The sequence below is a fragment of the Pangasianodon hypophthalmus genome, chromosome 6 (assembly GCF_027358585.1).
Source record: "Pangasianodon hypophthalmus isolate fPanHyp1 chromosome 6, fPanHyp1.pri, whole genome shotgun sequence".
NCBI lineage: Eukaryota > Metazoa > Chordata > Actinopteri > Siluriformes > Pangasiidae > Pangasianodon > Pangasianodon hypophthalmus.
This window is the reverse complement of record NC_069715.1, coordinates 12,065,348-12,077,453: the sequence shown is the minus strand read 5'-3', so window position 1 is coordinate 12,077,453 and position 12,106 is coordinate 12,065,348. Positions and strand designations below refer to the sequence as shown.

The 12,106-nt window shown below is 36.4% G+C and overlaps 1 protein-coding gene across 2 annotated transcripts; it reads right to left on the bottom strand.

Annotated features, from left to right (window-relative positions):
• Positions 1-522: 522 nt before the first annotated feature.
• alx1 (ALX homeobox 1) lies at positions 523-9,791 on the bottom strand. 2 transcript variants are annotated; one of them, XM_053234660.1, is made up of 4 exons: positions 9,381-9,791; positions 7,586-7,899; positions 6,122-6,250; positions 523-3,883 (listed from the first exon to the last, which is right to left on the bottom strand). In XM_053234660.1, the coding sequence occupies exons 1-4, from the start codon at positions 9,583-9,585 to the stop codon at positions 3,545-3,547; spliced, it is 987 nt and encodes a 328-aa protein (XP_053090635.1). In that variant the 5' UTR covers positions 9,586-9,791; the 3' UTR covers positions 523-3,544. The 2 variants fall into 2 exon arrangements, with proteins under 2 accessions (XP_053090635.1, XP_026783120.1); XM_026927319.3 differs by having other exon boundaries at positions 7,586-7,902; positions 9,381-9,790.
• Between the last annotated feature and the right edge of the window lie 2,315 nt (positions 9,792-12,106).

The following is a 12,106-nucleotide window of genomic DNA, read 5'->3' as shown; positions in this document are numbered from 1 at the left end:
ACTTACACAAGGACTTGTATGGCAGACACTCTAGTTAATGTGCTGTTACAAACATTAACACAGAAAAAAATATCGTCATTGATATGATGAATTCTTCTTTATTATTTAATATTTATGGAAAGAGTCTCCAATGTCAGTGCTTTGTCACAGTGAGAATGTTTTCTGCCATGGGAAAGTCTTCAGGACAAGACTTCAGGATCTTATGCTTTCCAGTTTCTCTGTAACATGACAAGGTGTGCGCGTGTGTATATGTGTTTTTTGTTTTTGTTTGTTTGTTTGTTTGTTTTTCTTATTCATGTCAAGAGTGAGAAAAAAAAGAAGTTGTAAGCTGTTGTAAGTTATGAATGTTCCACAACATTAAATGTAACTATAAATGGATAAAAAGTATCATGTATCACTCATTAATAAATAAAAAAATTTAATTATTGCTATGGTATAAGTGGAATAAAACAATTATAATCATACTAACCCAGCATTGATTATTTTCCAATAACAACACACCCCATCGTATTTTATTCCTTACATATATTATCCCTTAGGCATTTAAACTTAGGTTACCAGAATACACAAATTGTACGGAGGATGTTTGAATGCTTTTATTTTGAAGGTACATAGAACATGTAGCATTTTGAAGAAATTTGATCTCAACTGATAGACCTTACTGACTTACTGACTTTCAGTAATCCTGCTCAGGGCTGGAATGGATCCGGAGCCTATCCCGGTAATACTGGGTGCAAGGTGAGACAATTCACTCCAGATGGTTTGCCAGTCCATAGAGAGACCTTAAAAATGTCCTGGAGTTGCTTTTCTGCCTCATTTGCTAAGAAGTATCTGCAATATCTTTCAAAGAACTCGTACCCATTGAGAATTTCATCTATAGGTTTCAAATCTTGCAGTGCTATTTATTCAAGGCCGTCTATATGTCTGCAGCTTTAGTATAACTGAGCTGTTCACAGTGATGCCAAGAATCTTATCTGGGTATGAGACACAAATCCCAGCCAAAAAAACAATTTGGACCTACTTTCATTGTAAAAACGAATCCAAGCACGGATAATTCAGGCATAGGACTGGCAAGAAAATGCTTTCCATAATAACAGCCCATAGTTTACTTGAAAAACAGATGAAAATATGTGATGGGCTTGAGCAGCTCGGTTGCTGGCCTGAAAGCTAGGCTGCAGTGTAGAGCTGCAGGGAGACTCGTCTCCTCCCCCACACGTGTGTGCCTCTGTATTAATGACTGAGGCTCACCTCGCCAGGTCAAACCCATTCAGCCCTGCTGATGGATCTCGTCTGCACTCCTCACATGTCCTGCTTCATCTGTCTTGCAGTGCTACAGCAGGGAGGACCACTCAGACACTCTGCAGAGAGTGAACAGTGGTGCAGAGACGGGGTATTAGGGGATAGATTGCCACAGAGCTCAAGAATTCAGACATATATGCACCCACACACACACACACACACATACACACACGCACAATCTGGTCGATTAAAAGTGTTATAGTCAAAAACTGGTAACTCCGCCTGTGCATACCCAAAGCTAATTGCTATTTAGTGGTAATAATGTTATCAGTGCAAATTAATCGTGTCAGTAAATATTTACTGATATTGCACCCGGTCATGATGCTACAGCAGTAAATTACAAGTCTTGATTTTAGGGCCTGAAAATATGATTAACTTCATATTAAGGTTAGAAATTGATGCTGCTTTTGGCTACACTGTATGGTGGAAATGTACACTTGGAAGCAAATGTTTTATTTGGCACATTGTAGGCAGAGGCTGGCAGTCATAATTCTCACAATTCTGTAATAACTTTAAGATATTGAGCCATCTGAAATGTAACTTTATTTTTTATATACTTTTAAGAAATATATTGGTGTAGCTCCTCGCTTTTATAGCTAATGGCATATAAATAACATATTTATCACGTTAACTCATTGTTGCCTAAAAAGTCCTTTAAAACCTTAGAATATAGAATATTAAAACATTATTAAACAATATTAAACATTATGATACAATATGTAATACAGTATCTAATTCCATCATTAGGTCTGAATGAAATATTCTAATTGATATAAAAGAAAATTCACACAGCAGTCAGGGAATTACTATTACATCTAATATAGAAGACTGAGGTTTTGCCCCAATAGCCTGTTGAAGTTATTAACTACTGTAGTTACAGTATTTATGTGGCAAAAATATACACTGTCAGAACAAGCACAGGTTCATTATTATTCTATAAGGTACAATCAATGTAAAAATGTACTCACAAAGGTACAACACTGGACTTCAATGTTTAATTATGCACCCTTAATGATGTTCCATTACATTGCTCAATATTGTAGTATAAAAATGGGGAACCATTTCCGTGGTGAGAGTGAAGTGTAGATATATATCAGGATATACTCAAAATTGTTATTGAATAGGAAAGGTGCAAGATGAAATTTCACATGAACAACAAGTGGGGAGCATTGCCGCATCACAGCTACAGGATCCCCGGGTCTATCCTGAGCTTGTGTTCCTGTCTGTGTGGAGTTTCTCTGCATGTTCTCCCTGTGTCCTTGTGGGTTTCCTCCAGGTTTTTGGGCTTCTTCCCACTTCCCAAAAACATGCTAGTAGGTAGATTGGCTGTATTAATTGCCTCTAGTTAGTGCAAATGAGTGTGTGTGTGTGCGTGTGCGTGTGTGTATGTATGTATGATGATGCCGGTTCATCTGCTGCATGTTCCCACTTCACACCCTGCGTTCCCAGGATAGACTCCAGATTCACCGCAGCCCTGACCAGGATGGAGCAGTTAAAGAAGATGAATGAATGAACAAACTTAACACTGAAATGGTCTTTATGTCAATTTTGATTATTGTTTTTTTTTTTTTTTTTATTAAATCACCATAGGCTTGAATGTAGGTTAAAATTTATTTTTAAAAATCTAAGTTTGTTATATAAAAAAAAAATCTAGGATAAGAGTATAACATTTGATTCTTCTCAGAAATGGGGCATGATACAGTACATAAATCACAATAATTGTGGAATCTCCAAATAAATTTATTGAAATACAATCCCTACAGAGTGCAAAGTGCCCCTCTGATTGTGGCAGAGCAACGGCCAGCCACATTTATGAGTTGTACACAGCTTTGCTTCAAGGCACACAGGCATGTGACTTGTGTAAGCATGTCAAGGACATCACATCCACTCCCAGTCCTGAGTACAGAATGTAGTTCAGCTTGTAAAGCTCCCTGTGTTACTGTTTTCACACTACTATAAGTGCGTCACATATAATAAGGCACACTATTGCAAAAATTTGTTGACATTCATTTACACACAATATGTAAATCAAGTAATGTTTTGTATTGTCAAGTTGTTCAAAGTAAGCCTGAAAAGTGATGCTGGCTCAAATTGAAGCTCCTCAATGGAACCTTTTCAGTCATTGATCGGTTCAAAGAGCAGGGAGTCCGTCTTAATAATAAAAAAAAAATTGTCCACATCTGTGTCTCTATCAATACATTAAAGTTATTTAATACTGTTTAGAAAAAGAGTCTGAGCACAGGGATCACATGGCCCACGAGATGTTGGCTGTGTGCTCTTTGGCCTTCATCCTGAGGACAGCGATGCTGGACGACCGCCTCTCAAACTCAGGTTTGCTCTCGAAGGCTGCGTGCCCGTTTGGCGCCGGGGCCAAAAGTGAATCAGTAAAGAAGTTGTTGAGGGAGACAGGATTGACACCAAACTGATTCTGCTGGTGGTTGGGGAAGCTAATGTAATTGTGTTCAGGGGCTCGCGGTGAGTGGGGGTACGGAGATGGTACACATGGTGGAGAACCACGCGGGAGCATGCAGGAGGAAACCACTGAGCCACCGGGGGTTGGAGCCGGCCACAAGTTATTGGGTATCTGTTTGGAGTGAAAAAAGAATTTGTCAAAAATATTTTCAGTGATACAGAGACTATATCTCTTTTAGTCTGTACTGCAGTCCACTGCCAGTTAAAAGTTTTTGAATGTGAAGAATTTTATTACAATTTATCCATTTAACCAGTTAAATAAGTGTTCCATCAAACACCCATTTCTTTATATTTAAAGACTTGCAAATTGTTATGGGACAAATTAGTGCTTTAATACAGGCAAACACAGTCACTGTAAAACTGTATGTTGTCGTGATTTGGTACAAATATGTATATGTTGTGTGCTACAAGTGCCTAATTAGAGTGATCCAGTAGACCTGAGTTTTTTCCCATAAAATAAAAAGTCACAAATTTCCCTGTTCGCTTCTACCTATTCCTCGAGTATTTAACTTGAACCATTTCTTGAAGTTTAACCAAAAAAAAATTAATACAAGGGTTCATAAACTTTTGACTGGCAGTATATTTTCTTAGGATCTACTCAAGTAACTTCAGGGAAATAGATAAACTATGATAGGCCAAAAGATGAGGCCCAGATATCAGAAAACAGCTTATCAGCTTTCCATAGGGAACCTGTCAGAAAACAACATGTCTGAGTGAATACAGCAGACGGTTAAAGATCTAACCTGTTCACCAGAGTTAGTCAATCAGTCTCAAAGAAAGTAAATTAACTATTAGCATAATAAATATTAAGGAATGCACCATAGTTTATATAAATTAATTAATGTAGCCTATAACCCAAAAATCATGTAAACTGTAAATGTGTTGAGCTTTTTTTTTTTTTTACAGTTCCTTAAGACTGAGTCATTTTTAGCATTGAAAGCCATTAGCATTTACTACTTTGTTTTTGTTTTTTTCTAGACCTATTTTCTCAAACATTCAGCATGAATTTTAATGAGTTGTGTATTTGTACTATTTATACTATTATCACCAAAGAGTCCATTTGAGGTTGTTACATAATGTTTTGTTTTTTATTAAAAAACGGAGCTAATCAATATCTGACCCCTAGCCACCTAGCGGCTTGGTTTACTGTGGTATCCTCAACGATATTATATATTATATTCTATTATAGCCCATTTCAACAAATTTCAAAATTAGTGTGATTTATATATCATGTCCTATTTCTGACAAGAATCCAATGTTACACTCTAACCCTAGATTTTATACATTTTAACCTATAGTCCAGCTTTATATACAGCCAACTGATGTTCTGTAAGGTACAGTCAGGTCACAGGGCACGGAGTCTGCACGTGGAGTCTGCACGTGTAGTCTGCACGTGTCCTGCAGGTGCATTGTTTTTATTGGTTACATATTAATTGGTGACTGCTGATTGGTGGATCTGGGGTTCCGTGCTTTCAGTTAGTTGTGTTGGGCGCCATGTTAGAGTTTTATCCAGCCAAAGGCAGCTGCTTTTCTGTTATATTTTACACATAAAATAAAAAGCAGTTGTTTGTTTTGGATGCTGTAGCGTGTCATAGTTTCTTTCTTGGTGTTATTTTACTGTTGGACAAATCACTAGGCTACATAATTTTAGCGGTGGCTGATTTGTTCTTCTATTCCTGACTGAATAAAACCCACAGAGAGTTTTAAATGTTTCTCTTGTAGGCCAGTTGTCCTGAAACAGGACAACAAAGTGCAAAGTGCAGTGCAAAGAGAACTGTTCAGTGAATGGCCATCACACTGAACACCCCAGCAGTATAATCTTAAGTCTAGGATATTTTTTGGCCCCTAAACCTCCTGAAATACTAGAAATGCAGAAGCTGAAACAGATGTTTACAGGAGAAACACCAGAATATGTGCTATAAATATGCCTTAGCTAAAGAAATCAGGAGAAGAGCTGCTGTAAAGTCAGTATATAGATAAAGAATAGCTATATTCTTTATATATCAGTATATAGAATATAGCTACAGTTTCAAACGTGTTGTGCAAAACACAGCATATTAAAATTTGAGTATATTAAAAACAACAACCCATTGTTTTTTTTTAAATCAGATGTAGCCTATACAATGAAGAGATAGACATTATAATGAAACTTGTTTATGCACATCACCTCCATAGATTCTCATCACAACAGGATTTTTTAAATTCGCTGTCAAATGTGTAGCATCTCACTGAGCCTCATGCACAAAGAAAAAGGCTAACTAAAGAGGCAGTGGTTTTCGCACTGTGGAAAAAAAGTGCAAGCTACAGTTTTAGGAATCATGTAAATAAATGAATAAACAGCTGCACTTGCCTGTGAGTAGCTGTCTGTCCTGGGCAGCACTGAAATGTCATATGTGGCTGCGAAATGACTTTTAGCCTGCTGGATCTGTCCATAGCGCTCTCTCTTTCTCCACTTCGCCCTTCTGTTCTGAAACCACACCTTCACACGTCAAAGGGAAACAAACACACATCAACAGATCATTATTTAGGCATGTAGAATATTAATAATCCTGCGCGTGAGCTTTAAATGCGATTCTTGTCATCCTCATGCAAAATCAACAAAATCTGTTTTACCTTTTAGAAATTCGTCACTATTATTAATACTGCAGGTCGACTTTCCTCTTTCCTGCATGCTTTAAACATGCACCTTTCATAATTCAAGCTCAAAACATGCCATTATTCCCTAGATTTTGGGAAGAGCTGAATGCACACATTTCTGGACTCTATATACTATATATGCATGCGTGTAGGTGTATTTTACACCTAGTTCTACATCCACATCTGTATTTTACATCCATGTTTACCTCTATTTTACAGCGTATCTACAAATAGAATTCCCTAATAATAAACCTGGGTGGATCATGCGAGGCAATAATCCAAAATCTAGAAGAACTTAAGCTTGAACTGAAGTTTGTTGCATGAACCTCTCTACCTCCAGACCTGAGTTAAAGAAGTGCATTGTTATTATTATTAGAGCAGAAGTTAAGAAGAACAGGCAAAGCTTGTCCTGTGGTTAGAAACGGCAGCTTATAAAAGTAGGGAAAAAATGGCGGATCTGGAGTGAATTACAACTCAGAATTCTGAACAGAGGATGCAAAACAGGTTGAAGGCAGTTCTATATGCAAGTTACAAGCTTTTAGAAAATATTTATACAACATTTATATAACATTCATAAAGGGGAATGAAAATTTTGGAACCATATTTTTTTCATTGTGCTATTAATATCTTAATATACACTATTTGACTTTTTTATTTGTAATAATAAATAACAAACTAAAAAATGCAAAATATATATATATATATATATATATATATATATATATATATATATATTTATTTTGTCCCAAGGGTGTGCAAACTTTTGCACTCAACCGCGTATGCCTGCGTATGTTGCTGCATAGAGCTGAAAACTGCGTTAACTGAAGGAAATGTTTGTTTCTTTGGTCAAGGTTGTTTTAAATGTCTCCACAAATTATTATTTCAAAACCAACAGGGGCGTCTGCCAAATGCCATAAATGTGAATGTGCTTTATAAAAATATTTATAAATAAAGATATAAAATCATCCTAGGCCCATGTATAAGTTAGATTATTATTATTATTATTATTATTATTATTATTATTATTGTCGTTGTTGTTGTTGTTGTTGTTATTACTATTATTATTGTTATTGTTATTATTATTATTATTATTATTATTATTATTATTATTATTATTATTTTGAATAAGTTGTGAGGCATGCATGCATGAGATTGAAGAGCACATCTGTCTCAGTACCTGCACTCTGGCCTCGGTGAGCTCGGTACGCATAGCCAGCTGTTCTCTCACATACACATCTGGATAATGCGTTTTCTGGAAGACTTTCTCTAACTCCTCGAGCTGGGCGCTCGTGAACGTGGTCCGGTGGCGTCTCTTTTTGCTGCTGGACACGTTGCTGTCACACTTCTCCCCGATGTCGTCTAAGTCGGGTTTGTCCCGCGCTGTTGTCCCGGGTGATGTCCTCACCCCGCAGCGCTCATCCAGCGGCCCGGAGAGCTCGGCGTGTCCGCCGCCGTCATCCGCCTTCCCGCTGCAGTAATGAGCTGCTGCTGCTGCTGGAGACAAACACAGCATATGTTCAAATACATACTGTCAAGTCATCAGGTCACTAACGGAGTAGGCCTATATAAAATGTACCACAGCTTTTAATGATAAACAGGTAGCTACTAACACACGTCCAGCAGTAACCCTGTGTCCAAATGACCAGAAATCAATCATATATAATATAAAAACATAATAGACCACACTGAACTACTACAGAGCTTAGTTTTAGTAGACCACTAATTAGCAGACTTTAGTAGTAAAGAGTAGGCTAGTAAAGTTACTAAAATATTTCAAAGCATATTAACACAGTCTAATATAATGAATATAATAAGTATCTATAAGTAACCTAGATTGCATGCAGGTCTAAAAATACTAACCAGTAAATCATTAATTAGTAGGCTTTATCAACAAACAGTAGGCATATGAAACAGTAAGGTACTACATAATAAATAAAATCTAATTTCGCCTTTATATGCAGTTATTTATGTTATTTATGTTATCTATGTTTTCATGCGGATTTGCTTGGTTTAAATGGTTTATATGCATCATGTTTTTTTTTCTTCTTTTGAGCAGACAGATGTGCAGATCTAGTTTAAAATAGCATACTATGTGTAACTTATGTGCAATATTGGATTTTTAATAAATAAATAAAATTCAGTCTTGTGAAATTGCAATAAACCATAACACACTGAGATCAGCCATTTCAACTGTTAAACGAAATTGTGTAAGAGCACAGTGGGCCAAACTATACGAAATCTGCAAGTACACACACACACACACACACAAACAAACACACACACACACACACACACACACACACACACCACAAGATCAGTGTTAATGAAAGATTAATCAAGAGATGTTAGTTAAACACTTTTTTGCCATGTGCTACCAAGCAAGCAGCTTTAGTCTTTTAATCTAAAAAAAAAAAAAAAGGTTGCACCCCTTTCTGAAATAAAGAACCTAACTTGTACTTTTCCTTTCTCATTTTCTACCTTCTTAACAGTGTATGTGGTGTATCTTTAATTAGCTTTAATTAGCTAGAGTAGAGGTCCTTAAAGTCCAATTATGTACCTTAAATTATTTGTAAAGGTTTTCAGGTAAAAGAAAAAAGGTACGCAACATGTCCACTTTATTGTGCCACCCAGGAGACAAGGAAAAGTACTGTACCTTTATTTCTGGGATTGAAATTAGGATTATTTAAGGAAGAATCTTTGCAACTAGCTTCCAGGAGTAAGATTTAAGGAAAATACAACCCAACCCAACCAACTGTTTTCAGGGTGTAGACTTATTGCTATAAATGGCCTGCAGGCCTATAATCAAACTGCTCATTTGTATGTTCTGTTAAGAAGTTTATACATAAGGTGTAGCACCATCAGCTGCGTGCCATTCACTGCCATACAAGTCTTACGTAGGCCCTGACTAATGATGTAATACGACAGAATAAACGTAGTAGTGTGTAGGAAAGTGGTGAAAAGTGCTAACTCACATGTTTGGTTGTCACAGGGAGAGGATCTGTCCAGAATGCTGTGGTGCTCGGTGGGTTGCAGTGTGTAATGCTGAGTGCTCTTGCTGGAGCTCTTGCTGTAGTACTGCATGCTCTCTAAGGGCTCCATGAGCGGCTCCAGGTAAAAGTCAGTCCCCTTTCCTGCTTCACACTTCAGCGGGAACTTGTCCGTCATGTAGTCCATCATGGTCCGCTTTGCTTCCAGCTCTTTCGCACGCGCAAAAGACGGTTTATTACTAGTAAACACGACTGGAGCCAGTGGTTTGCGCAGACGGTTAATTTGTCTTGCTTTAAAGTGACCGAGAGGCTCAGTGTCTCTTTATATCACAGAGCAGAAGGAGCTCCCAGCATTTGAATATGGAGAACTTGAAACTCCACCCATGACCCACATGCAAGCGCAGAGATTTAGGAAACTCTGAAACACTTACAATTAGCTCGACTTACCCTGCTCATGGTGTGTTTAATATCTGCAGTGTTTACTGGCTGTCTAAGCTTCTGAGTAAAAGGGACTTAAACTCAATATTCAGCCAGTGGATGGGAAAAAGCATGCTAAGGAATCATGGGATAAATGGCCTGTTTTTGCACTGCAAACTGTATCAGACTCTTTAGAAACAAACAAAAAAAATTCAAATAAAAATGAATGTAAGGTTATAATATTATCAAAGGCTTACTATTAGGAAGTAAGGCTACAGCTTCCTATTATTATTTATGTTATAATTAACATTACGCACAAATACTCCAGACACTAACCATTTAATAATATTAATACTGATAACACATTATTATTATTATTATTATTATTATTATTATTATTATTATTATTATTATTGGTGTTATTATTATTATTATTATTATTATTATTGACGTCGTTGTTATGCATATGAATTCTTCTGGTTTATTATTTTTGCTCCTTATGTTATATGAGGAACAGTTTTTAGCAAAGGTTTAATTATGTCTAATTATTTTTCATCTCTATACTTCCTTACTGTATTAGTGTGATTATTTTATATCACACACTGAACTACGCAGCAACGATATCAATAAAAATACCTGCAGAGTTTTACACACACACACAAACACACACAGTTTTTTAGCGGTTTACACACACACCTCCGACCCGAACCCACACTCTTCAGTCTTATCATCAGAAGATAGGAGAAAATCCGCTATAAGCTATTTATCAGTTAAGATGGATAAAATTCTCATACAGAGCACTTCTAATAAAAGTGACTTAAACTCAATATTCAGCCAGTGGATGGGAAAAAGCATGCTAAGGAATCATGGGATAAATGGCCTGTTTTTGCACTGCAAACTGTATCAGACTCTTTAGAAACAAACAAAAAAAAATTTACACACATGAGGAAAAGAGATAGCTATGAAAGACAGACATTTCAGATGTAATAATAAAAGAGGCTTCTGATCAACTTTACACAAACAATTAATGAATTTATATGGGAATAAACATAAGAGAGTCTTCAAACTGTAATATATATATACATGTGCTTTATAAAAATATTTATATACTGTACTATCTATATATATATATATATATATATATATATATATATATATATAGAGAGAGAGAGAGAGAGAGAGAGAGAGAGAGAGATAGTTTGGAGACTCTCTTGTGTCTATGTGTGTGTGTGTGTGTATGTATATATATATATATATAGAGAGAGAGAGAGAGAGAGAGAGAGAGAGAGAGAGAGAGAGGTGGATAGGTGGATAGATATAGTTTGGAGACTCTCTTGTGTCTGTGTGTGTGTGTGTATGTATATATATATATATATATATATATATATATATATAGAGAGAGAGAGAGAGAGAGAGAGAGAGAGAGAGAGAGAGAGAGAGAGAGGTGGATAGGTGGATAGATGGTGTGGTGTGGTGTGTGTTGTATTTATAGTGTTGATTTGCCATGGAAGCTCAGGGGCAGGGTGGCCCGCGGTGCCAGGCAGCTGAAGGTGAGGCGGGAACACTGATATCTGATAGCGCATATTCCCTATAAGCAGCTTTTATAAAAGAGATCACACGTCGAGAAGCTCTTTCTCATTTAGCGGTAAATCGTACCACCTGCCACTCCAGTCATAGCCACTGAACAAAGCCGAGGCTTACAGGGTGCAAAGCAAAATAAATAGCATGCTCTGAAGTAGCAGGGAGCTCTCTGATGTGGCGTTAGGACTCACGCTGAGGAGAAAATGCGAGAAGTTCGTGGAGGTGCGTTTACATTTTTTTGGCCAGCCAGATTATTGACTGAAAAAGTTACCTGACAGATTCATTTCATATTTCACTAATTTCACCAAATTCCATGACAATAAAGATACCCAATTCTCTGTTCTAAATAAACAGTCTCTCAAGTTCATTAGACAGTATGATGATATTATTATTATTATTATTATTATTATTATTATTATTATTTTTATTATTATATGAAAGGTATTTATTGCACTTCTTTAAATTCAGAATGAGAAAAAGGTTAGTATTTAACTGACAATGAATTAGTCTAACGTTTCTTTTAAAATTTACTAGGCTTAAATACTTTTAATACATGTATTTACTATTAAAATAAGTTAATATGTTGCAACAAAAATATTATTGAGCTCCAAATGAAAATAAAATCAAATCAAATAAATAAAAAGTTTGGTTAAAGTAAACTAAAAACTTGAGTCAAGCCATTATAGTCTGCTGATGCATTGAAAATAAAGTTA

What these genes read in the sequence shown, in the direction of transcription:
- alx1 (XM_026927319.3), bottom strand. Translation starts at nt 9,585, where the DNA reads ATGATGGACTACATGACGGACAAGTTCCCGCTGAAGTGTGAAGCAGGA. An exon ending in TCCCTGTGACAACCAAACAT is followed by an intron (nt 7,903 to 9,380) that starts GTGAGTTAGCAC and finishes GTTTGTCTCCAG; the next exon opens with CAGCAGCAGCAGCTCATTAC. An exon ending in TCACCGAGGCCAGAGTGCAG is followed by an intron (nt 6,251 to 7,585) that starts GTACTGAGACAG and finishes TGACGTGTGAAG; the next exon opens with GTGTGGTTTCAGAACAGAAG.